General features: G+C 43.2%; 1 protein-coding gene across 4 annotated transcripts in view; it reads left to right on the forward strand.

Moving 5' to 3' along the window:
* Positions 1-24,840, forward strand: part of shank3a (SH3 and multiple ankyrin repeat domains 3a) — a 244,008-nt gene that overhangs the window by 42,950 nt on the left and 176,218 nt on the right. For all 4 annotated transcript variants that reach the window (XR_010013991.1, XM_063004289.1, XM_063004290.1 and 1 more), the window contains exon 2: positions 9,344-9,720. Coding sequence is in view for 3 of the 4 variants with exons in the window: in XM_063004289.1 (XP_062860359.1) it covers positions 9,424-9,720 (297 nt within the window). In the remaining variant the exon portion in view is untranslated. The remainder of the gene's footprint in view (positions 1-9,343; positions 9,721-24,840) is intronic.

The following is a 24,840-nucleotide window of genomic DNA, read 5'->3' on the forward strand; positions in this document are numbered from 1 at the left end:
AATAACAGGTCATGCCAAAGTAATAACATATACAATCAGTAATAAAAATGTGTGATATGGAGCCTTGGTGCATTAACGAATTTGGAAATATAGCATGTGCAGATTATTAGAAAATGTCAAATAAACTCTGTTGACTATAAAGTAGGGACAGTAATATTAGTTTAGTCTTTTAATTTAATTGTCAGCTGATGAATGTTTAGTCAACTAATAAAAAAACAGTTGACTATTCGTAGCCATCTCTAAACAGAACTATATCTATGGATATGAAGACATACAATAATTTGTAGTCTTAGAAAATCCTCCCGTTAGCAGGTGAGAGCAGAAATAAAAAATAAGGACCATTTAAAACTCGTCATAATTACCTGAACATCTCAAACTTATGAGGACGGTTTTCTAAAGTGGTGCCAAGCAAACAGCTTCTGAAATGTCACAAGTGCTGCCAGGAGGAATAAAACGCTCAATTATTACTGCACCGTGATTCGGGATGCTTGACGTTTTGCCCTTTCCACACGTTTGAGACTGGATCACATTTTAGCACAGATAAAAAAGCTAATGACTGGCAAACCTTTCTGTACCGCAATTAAACCCAGACCCACAAAGCCTCTTTGATTTCACTGGTAAAAATGATTTCAGTCGTGACACTATTGATGTAAATGAAGACACAGACAATGAGATTTAGTTTTTATTGTAGGATTTCTACCATAACCTGAGGTGTAATAACTACCTTTACATTTACAGGAGAACTTGTGTAGCTTCATGAGACACTGGAAAAAAGCTTGAATGAATTTGGAGTTCACAGAAAAGTACCAACATTAGATGCAATTAAACCTTTACCTTTAAAAGTTCTACATAAAACTATTACACTCAGTTTGGAAAGTCATGATCCTTTTTTTTAATGAGGTACAGCAGATCTACATGGTCTCTAGCAAAACCTTAATCATTTCTTTTCCCCTACCAGCAAGCAACTTCTTGGTCCACTGTTTTTCACCCCCATTATAATAACACCAGAATTTAACTGTGTATTATTATTACTATTATTTTATTTCTAGTTGCTCAATAGAAGACATTTCACCTTATCTCTTAAAGTTTGCGAGTTTCCCATCATGCAACGAGTCATCTATAGCTAAAGGTCTGGCATTCCTTTCTCCACCATCTATCATGTGATGTTAGCCAGTATCGAGCTTCTGTGATCTAATGTGAATGAACAAGGGCAGTTAGCATCGATTTATTCAGTGGCACCACATGTTGACCTTTTATTGGTGGCTTTATAAAAAAGGGAGGATTTAAAATCTTTAGGAAAGCTAATCAGCACAATTAACTGACATTTTATATGTTATATTGTATTATATTATATATTTTTATATACAGTTGTACCTTGAAACTCAACGTCAGTTGGGTCTGGGAGTGGCGTCGAGTTTTAAAGGCGTTGAGTTTTAAGGTAATTTTTCCCATAAGGATGTTTGGGAAACCTGTGTTTCATGGTCCCGGAACTGCTTAATGGGGCTGTTTTTGACATTCATACACTGAAAATAGCACAAATATAATATAAAAACACTGAAATACAATTAAAAAATGGTTAAAAATCAATAAAAATACAATAAAAGCTGCACTTTAGCTTTACCTCTTTATTGTTTCATTATGCTTCTTAATTGGTGGAGAGAATAAATAAGCAGTAATAAGTAAGAGAGGTTTAGGTTTCTATATTCTATATATATGTCTATATATGTCTATATTCATTAAGTTACATAATTTTTTTAAAATGATAAGCATTTTAGACTCTCAGAAAAGCTGATTCTTACAGTTTCTCAGAACCCCGACTGTAACACAAGTTTCTCATGTTCGCATGACGTTTTACCGCACCACTCAAGCCAAGCGCTGAGCAAAGCAACAGTCGCACACACGTTGCGTTTAAGGGAAACGTTGAGTTTAGGGTACAAATTTCTTGACAAAGGGCGTTGAGTTTCAAAGATTTTGAGTTTAGGGGACGTTGAGTTACAAGGTATCTTATATTATAGTTGTTTTTTTTAAGACTGAATTATGCTTGTAGCTTTAAACCATCACTGATCCCTTGCTTGACCACCTACTATCCACCTGATACCATCCAAACACAGACATGAACATGGACGTCTGCTGTATTTCTCAGTGCCGAGACACATTTAATCCTGTAGTTTGCCTGAAAGCAAGTTGTCCCAGCTGTCTGTTCCCGACTCCATCTGTTGGTGGATCACTGACTTCCTGATGGACAGGAAACAGTTTGGGAATTCTGAATAACACAGCAGAGTGTTTGAACTTCGGCTCCGGGACTCAGCGGGGTTTCAGGCTTTTCCTTCTGTTATTCTTCATCTACATCAGTGACGACGCCTTTCAGAACTCATCTTCTTTCTGATATTTTTTTTTTTTTGTTTTGAGAAATTATGTTGATAAAATTAAATGAGTTTATTTTTTTCTATAAAAATGAAGGAAATAAACACGCCGGGTTATAAAGCGCTGCTTTGCTCTATTGATGCTTTTTGTTTTTGGGTCAAAACACAGACCGATAAAAGACTGGAGGCATTCTGGACCAAACACAACCACAAAAAGCTCTGTCATGTTACCAAACACAGAGATAAAACACAGCAGACTGGCCGCTCAGGTGGTGCAGCGGTAAAAACACATGCTGGAACCACAGCTGGGATCTCGAATACATCGTATCGAATCTCAGCTCTGCCTACCAGCTAAGGCTGAGCAGCCACATGAACAACGATTGGCCTGTTGTTCATATAGGGGTGGGATATTAAAGCCGGGTAGGGTCTCTCTCATAACTAATGCAATTATGACCGCTGCTGGCTGATTGATGGCACCTGCACAGAGATGAGAAAAGAGTGCTCTCAGGGTGTGTCCCTCCGTACACAACGCTGAGCTGCACTGCACTCGTCAAAGTGTAGGTGACAAAATACATACGGCTGCTGCCCACGTGTCGGAGGGGGCGTGGGTTAGCTTCTTTCTCCTCAGTCAGAGCAGGGATCAGCATTGGTGGAGAGGAAGCGTGACTAAAAGGGAGAAAAAGGGGAGAAAAGTTTTTAACAATTCTTATCAATTATTTCTGAGGTTACTCTGAATAATAGCTGCCTCGTTGCCTACGGTATTTGTTTACCTATACTCCGATTACTGAGTAATTCATGTAAACTCTGAGGATTCCCGTAATCAGGTTACTGAAATGCATTCAAACCCAATAATTTTGATGTAATCTGACTATGGTGGGCGTGTAAATGGGTTTAATCTGGAAGACCAACCCGTAGGTTTGAATCTTAAAGCGGTCGTACATGGTGGTGGTTTCTGGGATAAAAATGCGCATACATTGGCGCGAGGCGAAGTACAGTGTGAACATAAATAATTCACTGGGTTTGACAGGGGGAAGGAGGAAACAAGAAGCGGTCCTGAGTGGAGAACGAGGAAGAGTGTGAGGAGAGAGATGTTTAAAATCTACTGGGACTTTTTGATGTAACGGCTTGATAGGGGGTATAGAATAATTTCCCTCGACGCAGCATCAAAGGCTTAGCATTAGCAGTTTTCTTACAGGCAGTACACATCACATAGTTAGCGTTTCGTACACTCGCTTTAAACCGACTCACTGCTGCTGTACAGAGGTTTGATTTGAGGCCGGGATGAAACCATTTTGTCACAGTTTATCTGGTTACTACATGCTGATGTGTTAATGTGTCGGTGCGTGTGTGCTGGGCCGCTCAAAAGCAAGTGTATGATGCAAGGAAGATGAAATCTATATCTAATATTTCATACTGAGTTGATCAGAGAGTTCCTCTAATGCAAATCTTGTACGTAAGATTATAATTTTTTATATAAACGTGGATCATTCGTTTGCATATCTCATTCGGCACCTAGTGCAACCTTCCAGTTTATCCAGAAGTGAATAACACTGATCATCTCTTCATCATGGCACCTGTTAGTGGGGGGATATATTAGGCAGCAAGTGAACATTTGATCCTCAAAGTTGATGTTAGAAGCAGGAAAAATGGACGAGCGTGAGGATCTAAGCGAGTTTGACGAGGGCCAAGTTGTGATGTCTAGACGACTGGGTCAGAGCATCTCCAAAACTGCAGCTCTTGTGGGGTGTACCCGATCTGCAGTGGTCAGTATCTATCAAAACTGGTCCAAGGAAGAACAGTGGTAAACCGGCGACAGGGTCATAGGGAGCGAAGGCTGACCCGTGTGGTCCGATCTAACAGACGAGCTACTGTAGCTTAAATTGCTAAAGAGGGTAATGCTGGTTCTGATAGAAAGGTGTCAGACTACATGCCTCGATGGGTCAGGGCTGTTTTAGCAGCAAAAGCGGGACCAACACAATATTAGGAAGGTGGTTATAATGTTATGCCTGATTGGTGTGAATTTAGCACCATCTGTTTTGGATGCTCAAAGATGCTTTTAGGGGAAGAAGATTTTCACGTGATGATGTGAAGGCAGTGGTGCATCAGTGGCCCCCATGCCCCCTCCGACGTGTGTGCAGTCCCTCGACCCCTTCAAATCCACCGTGCCTCGGTGGATTTGCACATGAGGCTCTTCCACTTCTGCACAGGCGCCTCTGTCTGCTAACCACGGTCCTTGCACAGCGTTTGAAAACCCCGCCCACTTAGGTGGCAAATTTTTTCTGCTGCTGGCACTGCCAATCGTGCCCGCTAGATGGTGCCCAGCCGACTGGTAGCAGAGCCGAGATTCGAACCGGGGTGTTCAGATCCCCAGCGCTGGTGTGCTAGCGGAATATCCCGCTGTTGTTTTTGGATAGAATTCCATGTTTTATTGGACTTCTGGCCATGGGTACCTTTGGCATCATCAAAAACACATGAATCTTCTGAAAATAAGCAAAGAATTACGATACAACGTCAGTAATAAATCATATTGCCAAGACTTGTAAGATAAGGTTTTATTATGTGTTTGACTTATTGTGCGGTTAATGTTCATTGACAGAGATATAAAATAATGTCCCTACACTCTTATTAAGGCAGTTAAAGCAAAATAATCGTCATTGTTAATCTAATGCAGAGTTAATATCACTGTACGTGTATGGATAATAATATAAATTTGGTTTTTAATAAATATAATCAGTCCTGTATAATATTAAATGCCTTTAAAGTGATATGAATGATGTTCAGTGGCTCGTGTTGAACAGACGGATGAGCTACATCTCTGTGAGCAGCGGTGGTGACTTCCATCATCATCACACATCAATCTACATCACCGTGGTACCTCAGTCTCAGTGTGGTACCTGCACCTGTGTGTGTAAGGACTACTAACCAAAAGCAAATGGGCTCTTTTATTGTAATATTACGAATATTATAACTGATAGGATTCAGAAGCTGCTCAGAACAGAAGACGGGGGATAATCGAGTTTGGTGTGTGAATCTCTGTGCGCTATACGGGTCTCCATATGAACCCACCTCATGCAGGTGAAAAGAAACACTTGGCTACTGCACACATTTGAGTTTTAGACCACCTTAATCCTGACCAGAATGAAGTGATTACAGAGAACTAACACATCCATTCATTTAATAATGTCTTGAAGATATTGCTTGGCATTGGTGCTACACAGCCTCATTGATTTAGGTTTGATTACCACCTATGATTATCGCTTTAATGAGTTTGGCTTGTGTCTATGTCTGTCCTCTTGGTCCTCTTGGTCCTTCTGCTCCTACTGTTGCTTTTATAGAATATAAAGGTTAATCTAGGCAGTTGTAGCCTAGTGCTTAAGGTTCTGGACTAGTAATCAGAAGGTTGCTGGTTCAAGCCTCACCACTGCCAGGTTGGGTTCTTAACCCTCAATTGCTCAGACTGTATACTGTCACACTACTGTAAGTTACTTTGGATAAAGGCGTCTGCAAAAGGCTGAAAATGTAAAAGGCTAATGGATAAATAAAAGGACACTTGGGTGGCACCGTAGTAAATTACGCCAGCCCATTACCACTGGCATATCGGTTTCCAGGGAATCCTCAGTGGTGCTATCGGCCAGTCAGGCATCTACATACAGACATGCTTGGATATATCTGAAGGAAGAGGAGCCCCGTGATGGATTGGTGTCCTGTTTAGGGTGTGTTAATGCATTATACCCAGTGATTCCGGGGAAGCTGGACCCATCAAAAAACACAGTGCATCTTAGTCTCTCTATACAAGATGTAACATAAAGCCTCCACAAGGGGGTGTCTATGTACTAGTTTATTTTATTACTATTATTTTTCTCTGTGATTCTCGGGGATAATTGGCAGTGCCTGCAGCAGATACTAATTGGCCACCGTATCTGCAGGGTGGGGGCCAGACTATGTGTGGGTGGGATCTTCATACGCTGTGTAAGGACCCTGATTGGTGGCCTGATTGACCTGTGCAGAATGCAGGGGCGAGAAGAGGAGGGCTGTGCACGAGTCGGAGGAGGCGTGTACATTGACATGCTCTCCTCGGATGCAATCGGGTATCCCTCTGCAGCAGAAGACATAATCTCCTGAAAATAAGCAAAGGTTTCTGTCGTGCTTCATAGGAAGTAACGATACAATAAAAAGATAATAAGATACATAATAATAATAATAATAATGATAAGGTAGAACGATGTCAGTATTTAATCATAATGACTTGTGAAACCAGGTTTTGTCACTGAGGCAGTTAAAACTAAATAATTGTCAATATCAATTCCTGATAATCTTATTACATTTGATCTAATGCAGAGTTAATATCACTGTGTGTATGTATAATCATATTATAGTAGATTTGTAATAAATGTAATCAGTCCTGGTTAGTATAGTATAGTCATAGTGTAGGCATTCTATTCTATTCTATTCTATTCTATGTAGTCGTATGAGTAGTACGAGTAGCAGCAGATCCTCACAGAGAGCTTTTACGCTGTAGAGAGACGGACCGACTGTGGGTTTGCATGAATGACACTAAAATGACGCTTTAGAAAACAATAATCTCGTGTAAGCAGGTGTAAAGCATAGAGAGAACAAAAGAGAGAGAGAGAAGAGCCTGGGAGAACTGTGAGCATTACAGTGATAGAACACACAGATAGAGAATTCCATTTTCAGCCAATAAAAGGTGAATTAGAAGGTAGACGGGGAGGGTAATGGAAGTTAAAACTGGCTGACGTGATCAGTGCTGGTCTGGATGAGAGAGATTCGGTGGAATCGTGCTGCTGATTGTGCCCAGATTTGGGAAACACAAGGACACGTGGATGAAATGCTGCCAGCTATAATTATTGATCCAGCTCAGAGTTAAACCACAAACACGCCACACGGCCAAAAGTATTTAGACATTTAGCCAAGATCTTATTATATTAATGGACATTCGTGTATCTCTCCCCCTTCTGTTGCGGCCATAATAGCTTTTTAGGGAAAGTTTCCCCCAAGATTTTTAAGCATGTTTGTGGGAATTTGTGCCTATTTCGTCTGGAACTGATGTTTTTTATATATATATATATATATATATTTTTTTTTATTTATGCATTTTCTCCCTTTTTCCTCCTTTTTAGCACGTCCAATTGCCTGATTGCGTCACGCTTCCTCTCCACCAATGCCGATCCCTGCTCTGATTGAGGGGAACAAAGCTAACCCACGCCCCCTCCGACACGTGGGCAGCAGCCGTATGCACCTTATCACCTACACTTTGACGAGTGCAGTGCAGCTCAGCGTTGTGTACGGAGAGACACACCCTGACAGCACTCTTTTCTCATCTCTGTGCAGGCGGCATCAATCAGCCAGCAGAGGTCGTAATTGCACCAGTCATGAGATAGACCCTATCTGGCTTTAATATCCTGCCCGTATCTGCAACAGGCCGATCGTCGTTCATGTGGCCGCTCAGCCTTAGCCGGCAGGCAGAGCTGAGATATGATACGATGTATTCGAGATCCAGCTCTGGTTCCAGCGTGTGTTTTTCCCGCTGCGCCACCTGAGCGGCCGTCTGGAACTGATGTTGGATCAGTAGCTTCATTGTTCCAGTTCATTCAAACGATGTTCAGTGTTGGGGTCACTCGTCACATGGCAGAAATCTAATAAACATTGTTCACAAACTCAGTGCTGAGTTCCTACCTGCAGATCCTACACATGAATTAAACTGTTTTTCTGATTCTTTGAAATGAACTGTGAAGACTTCATTAGCATTAAGTCGATGCAGGTAGCTTTATTTATTTAATCTCTCAGCATTAATGTGTGGTCAGTTTAATCGATTCATATACGTATATTCTGTAGGATAATTACAGAATAAAGCAAGTGTCACACAAAACCACAATATTCTAGCCTGTAATGCGTCACTTATATGTATTCATATGCTTGTCCTGTTGTATTGTTTACTTATATTTTATACTACAGTATATTACCATACACTGATCAGCCATAACATTAAAACCACCTCCTTGTTTCTACACTCACTGTCCATTTTATCAGCTCCACTTACCATATAGAAGCACTTTGTAGTTCTACAATTACTGACTGTAGTCCATCTGTTTCTCTACATACTTTTTCACCCTGTTCTTCAATGGTCAGGACCCCCACAGGACCCCCACAGAGCAGGTATTATTTAGGTGGTGGATCATTCTCAGCACTGCAGTGACACTGACATGGTGGTGGTGTGTTGGTGTGTGTTGTGCTGGTATGAGTGGATCAGACACAGCAGCGCTGATGGAGCTTTTAAACACCGTGTCCACTCACTGTCCACTCTGTTAGACACTCCTACCTAGTTGGTCCACCTTGTAGATGTAAAGTCAGAGACGATCGCTCATCTATTGCTGCTGTTTGAGTCGGTCATCTTCTAGACCTTCATCAGTGGTCACAGGACGCTGCCCACGGGGCGCTGTTGGCTGGATATTTTTTGTTGGTGGACGATTCTCAGTCCAGCAGTGACAGTGAGGTGTTTAAAAACTCCAGCAGCGCTGCTGTGTCTTATCCACTCATACCAGCACAACACACACTAACACACCACCACCATGCCAGTGTCACTGCAGTGCTGAGAATGATCCACCACCTAAATAATACCTGCTCTGTGGTGGTCCTGTGGGGGTCCTGACCATTGAAGAACAGCATGAAAAGGGGGTAACAAAGCATGCAGAGAAACAGATGGACTACAGTCGGTAATTGTAGAACTACAAAGTGCTTCTATATGGTAAGTGGAGCTGATGGTTTTAATGTTATGGTTGATCGGGGTATTACTTATATATTTTATACATTTGCTGATGTGGGAATCCCGGCACCCACCTAACCGAAACTTTTTTTTTTCTCCATCCATCCCCTTGTGTACCCCCTCCTTCCTTCCCTACCTCTCTGTAATGTGTGTGTGTGTGTGTGTGTGTGTGTGTGTGTGTGTGTGTGTGTGAGAGCAGTGCCAGGGGCATGAGTGTGTGTGCGTGAGTGTGTGTGTCCGTGAGAGGGCTATGCAGTCGGCGCTCCACACACACGGAGCATGCCTGTGAGCCGCGGCTCCGGCCAACATGAGCCTTCCGAGCTCAGAGCGCGTCGTCCACAGCATCAGCCCGAACCTGCGTGCACCCTCCTCCCTCCTCCGCTCCCACCCTCGCTCCCCCCGTCGCTCCCTCTCCTCGTCCGCCAGCCTCAGCCGCACCGCCTCTCCCGCGCCAGCCAGGGGGACAGCTCCCGCAGTTCCCACGGTGACTGTTGCCGAGCGCCGGCCGGCCCCATGGAGGAAGCCCAGGGCAACACGCTGGTCATCCGCATCGGCATCCCCGACCTGCAACAGACGGTGAGTTCACTCGCCTCCCAAACTCTTCCTCTTCCACTCTTTCATGCTCCTTAGCGCTTTTCCTCCCTCCCTCTGTCCCATTCTGATCCTCGCTGGTCTACTCGCTGGCACCGGTTTATTGTTCTCTCTCTTTTTTTTTATATTAAGCTAATTAATTCGCTCTTTATTACTGTCCTGACTTTGATGACTGGGGAGAGGTGAGACGGCGCTGGCCTGTCGGACCGGCGTATTTCTTCCAGCGCTGTCGAACTTGACAGGTTGTTGTTCGGTGTTTCTGCAGCCTGTTTAACAGCGGCACGTCTGCTCGTGGTGGATTATAAAAGCCAAGGGAAACGAAAGGACTGGATAAAAGAAGCATTATAAGATATGGAGGGATGCAGATGTTTAATCCCTCGTTCTTTCATCCTGTCTGCACCCGGGACTCACTTACCTGTACGAGTTCTGCAGACAGATCCTGAGATCTGGCCACGCTGTGATTTATTCGCTTACGGAGTGCAACAGGAATCGATGTGTGATCGTGTGGATCGGCTCTGCTGCTGTTGCCCGATCCATCGGCAGCGAGACACGGAGCTTTTGCTGCAGGCTTAATTGGCAACTGTGTGTGTGTATGTGTACGCATGCGTCCGTTTGATCTGTGGCAGGTTTAGGCCTGAATCAGAATCAGTCCTGGATTATAACGGTAGATCTCGGAGCCGCCGTGCTCTGGCGGACTTGTTGTGTCCAGGCAAGCTTCGCTCTTACTTCTTTTTATTGGGTGATTTTGGCTGGTTGAGCAGTTAACTCTAGTGGTCAGATGGCATAAAATAAAATGTCAGGCTGGCAAAAAAAGTCTTTCATGGGCTTACAGTACAGAAATGAAATGCACCCCATGAACTTTTCAACATATTTGGACGTTCGGATATTCGGTCATCTTTTAAACATCTTATAAACAATGATTGATAGATCACTCACTCACTTTCTTAACCGCTTATCCAATTGGGGGGGGGGGGGGGGGGGGTCCTGGAGCCTATCCCAGCTTTTCAATGGGCGCAAGGCACACAGTAACACCCTGGACGGGGCGCCAGTCCATCGCAGGGCAGACACACACACTCAATGTGCATGTTTTTGGACTGTGGGAGGAAACCGGAGCTCCCGGACGAAACCCACGCAGACACGGGGAGAACATGCAAACTCCGCACAGAAAGGACCCGGATTGATAGATTAGGCTGATATAAGTGAACCGACACTTAAAATCAACCTTTTGTTATTATTACATCATTAAAATGAACAAAAATGCAGGCGTCTTATTTGGAACAGGTAAATACACCGATCAGGCATAACATTGTGACCACCTTCCTAACTGACTGGTCTGTGGCTATACAGCTCCATACGCAACAGACTGTGATGCTCTGTGTATTCTGACATCTTTCCTTCCGAAGCAGCGTTAAATTCTTCAGCTGTTTGAGATACAGTAGCTCGTCTGTTGGATCGGACCACACGTGCGTCAGTGAGCCTTGGCCGCCCATGACCCTGTCGCCGGTTTACCACTGTTCCTTCCTTGGACCACTTTTGGTTTCGGTTCACGGAGGGAGACGTTAGCTGGCGTGCTAGCGGGTTGTGACGCCTCAGCCCATTGGTTTGAATGGTCTGAGGCTAACTGTGTTAGCTTAGGAGGCTTAAACTGCGGTGCTGTAATCGCCGTCTAAGTAGCGCGTCTAAATAATCTGCCTTATGAGTTCCATGTCTTATTAGAATCCTCTCTACTGAGGCGGCTGATCAGGTAGGTAGTAGACAGTAGGCAGCTCACTGGGGTTTTGAACAGACCCATAATCTCCTATTCTTTGTAGGATCTTCTGTAAAGTGAAAGTCAAAATGAGACTAAACACTGTTTTGATGGTTGTATGATGGAGATGTTGTGCTTCAAGGCCTGGGTTACTTGTTTACGTGACAAAACAACGAGTTCTTCTCTCTCTACCAAAAAATCCCAAAGGAGAAGCGCTGGTCATCAGTTAAATGCAGCTGGGTTGGCTTAAGTTCACCTCTGAAATGATGGTTGGACTAGTGAAATTCTGGCATTGAACCCTGTTGAGATGCGGTGGCAGTAAAGATGGCATGATCAGCGATTCTTCTACTCTAACGTATCTCAGACACTTTCACCTCTCACCTCTCTCTATCATGAAGCTGTGTGGGTTAGTGTGTGCGGTTAGAAGATAAGAACATGGCAAGGACCTCTTGAGATTTCGAGTAGTGTGTGTGTGTGTGTGTGTGTGTGTGTATGACATTAAAAGAAGAAAGCTGAAGTCAAGTCCTGGTGTGTCCTTTAGAGAGGTTTGTGCCAGTGTGTAAATAGAGCTGGATGAATGAAAGCACAGAGGAATCTGTAAATGTCACAGTTTCACCAGCGCTTCTGTTCCACGCTGGCTTCAGATGTTCATCCACACGAGCTCAAACTCCTGCAGGTTCATTCTGTGTTAGTAAAATCACTTTCATTTAGTCATAATTATTTATTCTTTATATAAAATATCTATCAGTCTGTCTGTCTGTCTGTCTATCTATCAGACTGTTTATCTATCTGTCTGTCTGTCTGTCTGTCTATCTAACTATCAGTCAGTCTGTCTGTCTGTCTAAATATCTATCAGTCTGTCTGTATGTCTGTCTGTCTTTCTGACTGTCTATCTATCTGTCTGTCTGTCTGTCTGTCTGTCTATCTACCTATCAGTCTGTCTGTTTGTCTGTCTATCTGTCTGTATGTCTGTCTATCTATCTATCTATCTATCTATCTATCTATCTATCTATCTATCTATCTATCTATCTATCTATCTGACTGTTTATCGGTCTGTCTGTCTGTCTGTCTGTCTGTCTGTCTGTCTGTCTGTCTATCTATCTATCTATCTATCTATCTATCTATCTATCTATCTATCTAACTGTTTATCTATCTGTCTGTCTGTCTATCTAACTATCAGTCTGTCTGTCTGTCTGTCTGTCTGTCTATCTATCTATCTATCTATCTATCTATCTATCTATCTATCTATCTATCTATCTATCTATCTATCTATCTACCTATCTATCTGACTGTTTATCTATCTGTCTGTCTGTCTGTCTGTCTATCTAACTATCAGTCTGTCTGTATGTCTGTCTGTCTTTCTCTCTGTCTATCTATCAGTCTGTCTGTCTGTCTATCTATCAGTCTGTCTGTCTATCTATCTGTCTGCCTATCTATCAGTCTGTCTGTCTATCTATCTGTCTGTCAGTCTGTCTGTCTATCTATCAGTCTGTCTGTATGTCTGTCTGTCTGTCTATCTATCAGTCTGTCTGTCTATCTATCAGTCTGTCTGTCTGTCTGTCTGTCTGTCTATCTATCAGTCTGTCTGTCTATCTATCTATCAGTCTGTCTATCTATCAGTCTGTCTGTCTGTATGTCTGTCTGTCTGTCTATCTACTCATCAGTTCATTTTCACCAACAGCTTCAGCGTAGTCGAGGTCAGGCGTGACACAGCATCACAGGGAGCGAGGCGGGAATACACCCCGGCCGGGGCGCCAATTTATCATCGAGACATTACGTACTCACTTACTTACCCCTTGGGTCATTCACACCTGTGGTCAATTTAGAGTAGCCAGTCCAAGGGTCAGTTTAGTAGAGATAGGAAGAATTTTTAAAGCAGACCCGTGAGGAATGCATTCAGGAGTCTAGCATTAAACCCAGGTCCCAGGACTCATGCTGCTGAGTGGAACCTAGACCTTGGGACCACTTGCCTAATTTGCTTTTAAAACCACATGGACTCCACAAAACTGGTTTCCAGGACATTACCAGCAGGTCTGTATGCTGTGTAGGATTGTTCTACAGTGCATCCTGCTACCATTCCTTCCTCTGGTAAACGATGCAGGTGACTAACCAACCTTCTTCCGTTGTTCCAGTGTTCAGCTCTGATGACTGTGTTTCCTTTCTGTGGGACAGTGCTAGTTTTGGGCTATCAATTGAAAGGTTGAGAGTTCGAATCCCAGCTCTTGCAGCCACTATTTGGCCCTTTGATGTAGGCCTTTAACCCTGTCTGCTCTAGGGGCGCTGTAGAATGGCTGAACCTGGGCTTTGACCCCAGTTTCCAAACATGCTGGGATACTCGAAAAAACAAATAAAGGCGTTCTATCTATTCTATCTATCCTTCTAAGGGGACAGGAGTTCGCATGGGCAACTATTCAGCCCCATACACAGAAGGGTTCGATGTACGGGGTTTGATTTTTGCACTGATTTCAACTTTCTCTTTACATTTACATTTACGTTTTTGGCATTTAGCAGACACTTTTATCCAAAGCAACTTACAGTATCCGGGCAGTATATTGTCTAAGCAACTGAGGGTTAAGGGCCTTGCTCAAGGGCCCACAGTGGCAACATGGCAGTGATGGGGCTTGAACCAGTGACCTTTTGATTACTAGTCCAGTACTTTAACCGCTCGGCTACAACTGCCTTCTCACACTTCTCTTAAAAATGCCTGAAGCGCAAATTAAAATTTACAGACGAATTACAAGAAGTTACAGAAAAAACTCAGTGTTTTTGTCTCGGTCGGGATCCTTGGGAAGCTGACGCGTAAGTGATAGCACCACATTCTGTCGAAATAGCTCTACTGATAAACTATTTTATTAGATGTTATTGTTTAGGGCTAAACGCTAAAATAAAAGTAATAAGATTATCTGATCATAAATGCATTTGTTAGTAGTCAGCGGTGAAGGGTCGAATCAGTATAGAGGACGCAATCAGGGTAACTGGACACGACTAGATTAGGGGAGAAAATTGGGGGGAAAAGTGGGAAATATAGGGCAAAGAAAGTTTCTGTTTATTTATTAAAGTTCAATAACACACAGTAGTTGCAGGGTTATTGATGCATTTGTCAAATATTTAAAATCACATTTTATGCACATTGCCATGGTACCATCAAATACGTGAAATTACTTTGCCACCCCCCCAGACCAAACCAAACTTTCTGCCATCCTGCCTAGTGTCCCCTTTTTTGAAAACTAAATATGGTCACCCTAATGTACGGTGTGTTGTGACTTATTCTCCTCCCCACCAGTATTAAAACGATCATGGCATCAGTGAGTCTCTCCTCCGACCCTCTGACCCCTGTTGGTTGGTTCTCACCACAACCGCCTGTGCAGCTTTGGGATTAAATCAACCAAGTCGTCAGGCCGTAACGATCTGGATCTAATCAAAGTCAATTAGGTCTTTATGCCTGATCATATCTGCTGCATTAATTAACTACGTCTAGTAAGTAAGAATGTCTGGAGTGTTATCTAGTAATAAATGTTCTTGTGTGGTGCTTTGTTGGTTACATGGGGTCTACAATATGCACCAGGATTAAATGTATATACATTTAAAAACAACATAAATACGTATTGTAATGCAAAAATTCAGCACGTGCATTGCTTACCTGGGGAACACACGGCACCAGGGTGCACTATGGGAAGAAGGCGAGCCGGCGGCGGCAGTGTGATGCTTTGGGCTTGGGTTTTGCTGTGAACCCTTGGGTCCTGTCATCTATGTGGATGTTACCTTGACTTGTAGCACCTACCTAAGCATTGCTGCAGACCATGTTCACCCTTTCATGGAGACGGTATCCTTGATATCTGTGGCCTCTTTCAGCAGGATGATGCTCCCTGCCACAAAGCAACAATGCTTCAGGAAAGGTTTGAGGAGCACAACGACGAGTTTGAGGTGTCGTTTGTTTGTTTGTTTATTGGGATTTTAACATCATGTTTTACACTTTTGGTTACATTCATGACAGGAATGGTAGTTACTCATTACACAACATTCATCAGTTCACAAGGTTATATCAAACACAGTCATGGACAATTTTGTATCTCCAATTCACCTCACTTGCACGTCTTTGGACTGTAGGAAACCCACGCGGACACGGGGAGAACATGCAAACTCCACACAGAAAGGAACCGGACCGCCCCACCTGGGGATCGAACCCAGGACCTTCTTGCTGTGAGGCGACAGTGCTACCCACTTAGCCACCGTGCCGCCCAGTTTGAGGTGTTGACTTGGCCTCCAAATTCCCCATATCTCAGTCCAATCGAGCGTCTGTGGGACGTGCTGGACAGACAAGTCCGATCCATGGAGGCCCCAGCTCACAACTTAGAGGAGTTAAAGGATCTGCTGCTGACATCTTGGTCCCAGATACCACAGCACACCTTCAGGGCTCTAGTGGAGTCCATGCCTTGACGGGTCAGGTCTATTAGGAAGGTGGTCATAATGTTATGCCTGATCGGTGTGTGTGTATGATCATTAACAGTTGTGACACCTTCAGGGACCCGGGTTTTCTCACCTCCGCTTACACTCGGTGTTGATTGTGTCTTGTTGTCCCTGTATGACAGATTTCCTCTGGGTGCTCGAGCTCCGGCGATCGGATTTCCTCCCTTTAATTGCCTCTAGGTTTGACTGTATGAATCAATGAGTGTGTAATGCTTATGATAAACTAAACTCCAGGGTTTCCGGGCTGGCTTAATTCCTGCCAGAAACGGACGGTGTTTGTGATCATTCGAGGTGTATCGATCGATATAAGATTCAATATAATCGAGCCCCGTTTCCCACAGCAGTAATAGCTTTCTCACATCCATTTCTTACAGTTTATCAAAACCATCAGTAGATTCTTTTCTATCCTCCTCTTCATTACAGCCTCTCTTTATATTTGCGCTACTCATTTGCAGCGAGCATAAGAAAATGAATGAGCGTCCTTTATTATTTCGCTATAGACCCACTGCTCGTAAGTCACATCTGGAACGGCCGTATGAGTTTATTACAAGCAAAACACGAAAGCAAGAAAAGCTTTTCAACAAAATGAAAGGATACGGAGGAGATGAAAAGACTCCGGGCTATAGGACCGGCTTTCTGCTCTCGGCTTAGAATTTCTCAGCTAATCTAACGCTGGGCCCGGAGGAACTCACACAGTGTGCTTCCAGAAGAGGCATAACACAGAATCCTAAATGAGCACCAGGGACTTGAGTCTGAGCAAGAAAGTTAATATTTAAATATACGTGTTTGTTCAGTCGATGGTTGATCATTCCTGAATTTTTTATGTCTTTATTTCTTCCTTTTTGCCTGTTTTTATTTATTTATTAGGATTTTAGCGTCATGTTTTACACTTTGGTCACTTACACAAGATTCATCAGTCACAGACAATTTTGTATCTCCAATTCACCTCACGGTGGCTCGGTGGGTAGCACTGTCACCTCACAGCAAGAAGGTCCTGGGTTCGATCCCCAGGCGGGGTGGTCCGGGTCCTTTCTGTGCGGAGTTTGCATGTTCTCCCAGTGTCAGTATGGGTTTCCTCCAGGAGCTCCGGTTTCCTCCCACAGTCCAAAAACATGCAGTCAAGTTAATTGGAGACACTGAATTGCACTATAAGTGAATGAGTGTATGTGTGTGTGTGTGTGTGTGTGTGTGTGTGTCTGCCCTGCTATGGACTGGCGCATCGTCCAGGGTGTTACTGTGTGCCTTGCACCCATTGAAAAGCTGGGATAGGCTCCAGCTTTAACTCAATTAAAACTGAATCTGAAACTGAATGAGCCGCTGTGGCGACTCCTAAATATACAGAAGCAGCCAAAAAACAAGTTGATCCTCCATATTATGTATTCTTCATTCATTCAGTGCTGTGATGCTTAACACATGGACAGTTCGTTCCCAGCATCGAGTTCCTGCTTCCGAACAGCGTATCAGAAAGTTAATCCTCACGTCTCTTCCCTGATTGATTTATTTAAATGAGAGTCCAGCCACGCTCTGTTTTACTGACTTTAGCACTTCTTCGTTGAGGAGAGAGAGTAACAAGAGACACCGAAATGCAAATGTCTCATCTGGAATCAATTCCTCACAGTTTCTCCTCTCTCATGTGTGTTAATTCTGCTCCTTTTACCTGGAAACAGCTGAAGAGTTTCTGTTAAGCCTTACAGGACGCTGGTCTGAGAAGTGACTGATGAGAAGTGCTGAGTAAAATTTGGGAAAATCGCTCGTGAGACTGAAAATCTAATTCCAAACACATTCAGGATCGATCGTTTAAACGACGAGGTCTAAATCGATGTGTTAATGAATAAATCATTCAGTACTGGAGCGTATCAGATCTGTCTCATCACTGAAGTTCAGCAAACATGTTCATACCTGCAAACCTACAGTCCATCTCAGGGCTTTGTCCAGCACCTCTTAGACGTAGCCAGTAATGTAGATGTGTGTAGATGCCAGGGCAGTGATTAATACTGTTTGAGGTTTGAACCCGGATCTTAACACTGGTGGGATAATATGATTTACCACTGCGCAACTCGAGTGTCATGAAGTAGGTTATTAAAATAAATGAATACTTATCATGTAATGAGCTAATTAAACCTTAATTAAGTATAATTACATAATAATACTAAGCAGACTTTCAGTAATGTTCAGCCATAACATTAAAACCACCTCCTTGTTTCTACACTCACTGTCCATTTTATCAGCTCCACTTACCATATAGACGCACTTTGTAGTTCTACAATTACTGACTGTAGTCCATCTGTTTCTCGACATGCTTTGTTATCCCCTTTCATGCTGTTCTTCAATAGTCAGGACCCCCACAGGACCACCACAGAGCAGGTATTATTTAGGTGGTGGATCATTCTCAGCACTGCAGTGACACTGACATGGTGGTGGTGTGTTAGTGTGTGTTGTGCTGGTACGACTGTTTTTTTAAATACCGTGTCCACTCATTGTCCACTCTATTAGACACTCCTACCTAGTTGGTCCACCTTGTAGATGTAAAGTCAGAGACGATCGCTCATCTATTGCTGCTGTTTGAGTCGGTCATCTTCTAGACCTTCATCAGTGGTCACAGGACGCTGCCCACGGGGCGCTGTTGGCTGGATGTTTTTTGTTGGTAGATGATTCTCAGTCCAGCAGTGACAGTGGGGTGTTTAAAAACTCCAGCAGCGCTGCTGTGTCTGATCCACTCATACCAGCACAACACACACTAACACACCACCACCATGTCAGTGTCACTGCAGTGCTGAGAATGATCCACCACCTAAATAATACCTGCTCTGTAGTGGTCCTGTGGTGGTCCTGACCATTGAAGAAGAGCATGAAATGGAGCTACAGTCAGTAATTGTAGAAGTACAAAGTGCTTCTATATGGTAAGTGGATTGGCACATCGTACCCGCTCTTACCTGAACCCACAGTGAAAGTATTTTCCCTCGTCCAGCAGAATTATTAATAATCTCTTCTCAATCTCTCTTTTTCTCATTTCCTTTTATGCGCCGTGTGATTCTAAGGGCATCCTGCCTACTTTTCTGGCACGCCTGTTTAGCTGGCATGATGATGCCATCCATCATGTCGGCTGTTTGATGGCAGCGCTGTGGTTTGCTCAGGCGACTCGTGTTCCCCGTGATACTATTTTTAGCTCGTTCAACACTCACCTGCTCGAATGTGTGTGTGTGTGTGTGTGTGTGGCTAAGCCGCCCGGTCGAACCCTCAACTTTCGGTCTCGTTCTGTCACTCCGTCACTCTCGTCTCCTGATTTGGGACGCAGCCGGGTGTGCCTGGTGAGTACGGTCGATGGGTGCCGAAGCTTTCAGTGGAACAAAGACGACTTTTCCCGGCTGAGTCTGAACAGTGAACCCGTGTCAACCTGTCACCCGTGAACACACACGTCAGCTGTCAGCACAAGTGTTTCTGTGTGTGTGTGTGTGTGAGTGTGTGTGTGGACCAGTTACACACTGCCGTTTAGACGTCAGTAATAACAGTATGTTAAAGGGATTTCCCTCTTCTCCCCTCAGTCGTACTCACGCTAGATGAATGATCGGTTTCTGTTCACGTTAGCGTGAGCATCCAGATAAAACAGCTCACACACCGTTATCAAAACAACAGGGTTTCAGAAAGGTTCATGTTCCTCAGCGCTGAGCTAATTGTTCATTCAGCAGCGGAGAATCGATTCACTTTTCATCCCGTGTTCAGGGCTGAGGTGCTAAATGCTAATTACTGTTAAAGAACTGAAAGTCAGATGAACAGTTCAGCTGGAAGTAACGTGTGGAGCTCTGAAGCCGTAATCAAGCTTCCAGAACTAACAGCCGTTAATACACAGACCTGAAACCCGGACGTGTGGAAGTTTCTTTCTTTGTGAATAAAAGCTCTTTTTAAGGTTTTCTGGAGCTACATCATATATAATAAACGTGACTCCTGAGGTTTGGAGTGTGCCTGTGGGGTTTTGTGCCCTGAGGTCAGGACACTGAAGTTTCTTGATATAAAACTCAGACCTTTGATTTGGTTTACGTACATGCCCACACACACACACACACACACACACACACTGTTTACCTATACCTGTCTGTCTGTTTGTGTATCTGTCTACATATATTTGTCTGTCTGTTTATTTATCTGTCTGTCTGTGTATCTGTCTACCTATATCTGTCTATCTATCTGTGTGTGTGGATCTGTCTACCTATATCTGTCTATCTTTCTGTCTGTCTGTCTACATTTATCTGTCTGTCTGATTTATCTATCAGTCTGTCTGTGTGTGTATCTGTCTACCTACAGTATATCTATTTGTCTCTCTATCTGTCTGCCTGTGTATCTATATATCTGTCTCTGTCTTTCTGTCTGTCTATCTGTCTGTCTGTATATCTATCTGTCTGTCTTTCTATCTATCTGTCTGTGTATCTGTCTATCTAGCTGTCTGTCTGATCTATCTATAAGTCTGTCTGTGTGTGTATCTGTCTACCTATATCTATTTGTCTGTCTGGCTGTCTGTCTATCTGTCTGCCTGTGTATCTGTCTCTGTCTTTCTGTCTATCTATCTGTCTGTCTGTATATCTATCTATCTGTCTGTCTATCTATCTGTCTGTGTATCTGTCTATCTAGCTGTCTGTCTGATTTATCTATCAGTCTGTCTGTGTGTGTATCTGTCTACCTATATCTGTTTGTCTGTCTGCCTATCTGTGGGCCTGTCTTTCTATCTGTCTGTCAACCTATGTCTGTCTGTCTGTCTATCTGTCCGTCTATCTATACCTATCTATCAGTCTGTTTGTCTGTCTGTGTATCTGTCTACTTATATCTATCTGTCTGTCTGTTTATATATTTGTTAGACTGTCTATCTGTGGGCCTGTCTGCCTGTGTCTGTCTATCTATCTGTCTGTCAACCTATATCTGTATTATTCTGCATGTATATATATATATATATATATATATATATATATCCCAGCCTTTATTCTTCTGTGAAACAGATGTGATATTTGGTGCATAATAAATAATAAACTGAATCATTAATTTTGGACAGTGTTTTGTGCGCTGTTGCTTTATTCATAAGATTGTGATGTCGGGTCAAAAACAATCTACCTGTAATCTACCAAACTTTGAAGTTGGCACTATGGATACTGACACCTAACATTCTTCATTATGTAGATTTAATCTCATTTATCTGCCAGGCTGCCAGGTGGTAAAAGCACGGTTATAATGTGATGGTAAAGTAAACTATGATTAAATGTATGTAAAACTCACTGAAAGCACAGATGAGATTCAAACCCAGATTTTAGCAGTAGTGGGCCAGTGTAATACACCCCTGTGCCAACCAGGCGCCTAACAGGTACCCTCATAAAAGCTGTAATAACAGGTTTTCTTATTCCACCTGCTTTAGAGCACTTTCTTAGCCTTACATGCATCACATCACCAGCAGAAATAGATTCTGTAATATAACTACATACAGTATTCAGGGAATCACAGTGGGGTCCATTACAGCACCGGACCATCATGGATCCCCACAGACCAGCTCCCACCAGTAACACTAATGACCAGTGTGATTTATGTGCTCCACACATGCATTTCCAGCATGTACACCGATCAGACATAACATTAAAACCACCTCCTTGTTTCTACACTCACTGTCCATTTTATCAGCTCCACTTACCATATAGAAGCACTTTGTAGTTCTACAATTACTGACTGTAGTCCATCTGTTTCTCTGCATACTGTGTTAGCCTCCTTTCACCCTGTTCTTCAGTGGTCAGGACCCCCACAGGACCACTACAGAGCAGGTATTATTTAGGTGGTGGATCATTCTCAGCACTGCAGTGACACTGACATGGTGGTGGTGTGTTAGTGTGTGTTGTGCTGGTATGAGTGGATCAGACACAGCAGCACTGCTGGAGTTTTTAAACACCTCACTGTCACTGCTGGACTGAGAATCGTCCACCAACAAAAAATATCCTGCCAACAGCGCCCCGTGAGCAGCGTCCTTTGACCACTGATGAAGGTCTAGAAGATGACCGACTCAAACAGCAGCAATAGATGAGCGATCGTCTCTGACTTTACATCTACAGGGTGGACCGACTAGGTAGGAGTGTCTAATAGAGTGGACAGTGAGTGGACACAGTATTTAAAAACTCATACCAGCACAACACACACTAACACACCAGCACCATATCAGTGTCACTGCAGTGCTGAGAATGATCCACCTAACACAGAGTATGTAGAGAAACAGATGGACTACAGTCAGTAATTGTAGAACTACAAAGTGCTTCTATATGGTAGGTGGAGCTGATAAAATGGACAGTGAGTGTAGAAACAGGGAGGTGGTTTTAATGTTATGGCTGATCGGTGTATATTAAGTGAATTTTTAATCTGTTTATTCACCTGGAGTACAGACTGAGCACAGAGACGTTTATTCAGCCATCAGGGCATTTTTTAATGATTCTGTCCGACTGATAAAATCACAGACGTGTGATGAGTGACAGAAGCTCTGAAGCTTGTCAGTAAACAGAAAAGCAGATTTAATAAGATTTAATTACTAAAAAAAAAGTAGAAAAGCGCAGTACGTCCATCATCTCCACCTCGAACGTCTCTCGCTCAGGACTCAGTTTGTCCTCTTTACAGATCACTGCACTCTCAAATCATAAAAAAAAGGAAATAAATTGTGAAATTATAATGTATTCCTTCCTTGTGGCTGTAATAATAATAACATTATTAAAAAGCCTAATTTATTTGGCAGCTTGAACTACAGTGTATTAAATATTACACATTGCAGTCTTTAAAAGCAGGTTATAAAAGCTGAATAATAAAATGCATTTGTTTAAGGATTAGCGTCTGTTTCGGATGAAATACACCTAGTTGTGAATTTATTAGCTACACCCACGTTGTCCCTACAACTGGTGCTTGTTTTATGAGGTATATTTAGCATTAGGGTGCACCGAGTAGCAAATTAAAGTAGTTCCATCTCCTCCTAAATATTGCCGTTTTTCCTGAAGTGCCCAGTGTTTACACTGAATGCAAATGTTCAAAGCATCAGAAGCTTAATAGCAGATTTATTTGTTTATTAGGATTTTAACGATTATAAAGTGTAAAACGTTTATGTTTTACACTTTGGTTACATTCATGACAGGACACGTAGTTACTGGTTACACAAGATTCATCAGTTCAAGTTTAATGTCAAACACAGTCATGGACAATTTAGTTTTTGGACTGTGGGAGGAAACCGGAGTACTCATTTACATTTTCAGCATTTAGCAGACGCTTTTATCCAAAGCGACTTACACAATGAGCAACTGAGGGTTAAGGGCCTTGCTCAGGGACCCAACAGTGGCAACTTGGTGGTGGCGGGGCTTGAACCGGCAACCTTCTGTTTACTAGTCCAGTACCTTAACCACTGAGCTATCACTGGCCCTCATGCAACATGCAAACATTCTCCACACAGAAAGGACCTGTATTTTTTTTTATTCCACCTGGGAATCAAACCCAGGACCTTCTTGCTGTGAGGTGAGCCACTGTGTCACTGATTGCCTAAAGTTCCAGACTACCAGGAGCATCACGGACACGTGGGTTAATAATACAGTTACTATGGCTCCACCTTTTTAGCTGAGTTAACATTGTGTGGATTTAAATATATAATATACACACCGAATAGGCATAACATTATGACCACCTTCCTAATATACGCCCCATACGCAACAAACTGTGATGCTCTGTGTATCCTGCCACCTTTCTATCAGATCCAGCATTAACCTCTTCAGCAATTTGAGCTACAGTAGCTCGTCTGTTGGATCGGACACACGGGCCAGCCTTCACTCCCCACGTGTATCAATGAGCCTTGGCCGCCCATGACCCCGTCGCCGGTCCTTCCTTGGACCACTTTTGATAGATACTGATTACAGCAGACCGGGAACACCCCACAAGAGCTGCAGTTTTGGAGATGCTCTGACCCAGTTGTCAGAGGCAGGTAGGGAGGGTCGTAGGGATTCCTTATCAGTGCTGCAATACGGCCTCTGATGGCTGGTCAATGGCACATGAACAATGAGACAGGGGATTACGGAGATCAGTGTGTGGCTCTCTGTGCGCGATACGGATCCCCAAGTGAACCCGCCTGGTGCAGGGGAAAAGAAGCGGTGTGGCGGTTGTGGCTTTTCTAGATCAGGAGTGAACGTCTGCAGCAGTAGAGATAAAGATACAGATCTGATATTTGGATTTGACTAGATTGGTAGAAGAACTGGAGGAAAATGTATAAATACAAAAAAATATACATGACCTATCTAGCATTCGGCTCTACAGCTGTGTTAATTCTCCAAATTGGTGCACCTTATGGTGCAAATCCCAATGACTCTTGGCTAGCTCATGCTTTGGTCTTAATGTTTCACATCAGTTTTAGAAAAGATCAGATAAAGAATTGCACTTTTTTACATGGTTTGAGTAAAAGTCACACAAGAACGGCACACTCGTCTCCCGGAGGACCTTCTTTCTCCTCGGAGCTCTGTAACGGAAATGAGTGACAATGTTTACCTGAGGCGATCTGACCGGGAGAGAGAGCAGGTGAACTCTGGGTAATGCGGGTCACCGTGTAGGTCAGGAGTTTCTAGTGGCTGCTGAATCAAAGTCAACCAGGTCTGAGCTTTAATTATTGATGTGTAGCCACACGGACCAAATACACCGTGTAGACCATCCAGCTAAACCAATGTAAATCACAAACAGATGCTATTCTGTATCGGTATAAAGTCTGACTGCATGTTTAATTCTGCATACGTGCATCTATGTGTATTTTTTATTTATTTATTTACATTTTTAACCAATTTAATGTGAATATTTCACATCACAGCCAAAAAAGGCTTTTTTTTTTTTTTTTTTTTATTGATGCATGTTCTCCCATT

Source organism: Trichomycterus rosablanca, chromosome 11, assembly GCF_030014385.1.
Source record: "Trichomycterus rosablanca isolate fTriRos1 chromosome 11, fTriRos1.hap1, whole genome shotgun sequence".
Classification (NCBI taxonomy): domain Eukaryota; kingdom Metazoa; phylum Chordata; class Actinopteri; order Siluriformes; family Trichomycteridae; genus Trichomycterus; species Trichomycterus rosablanca.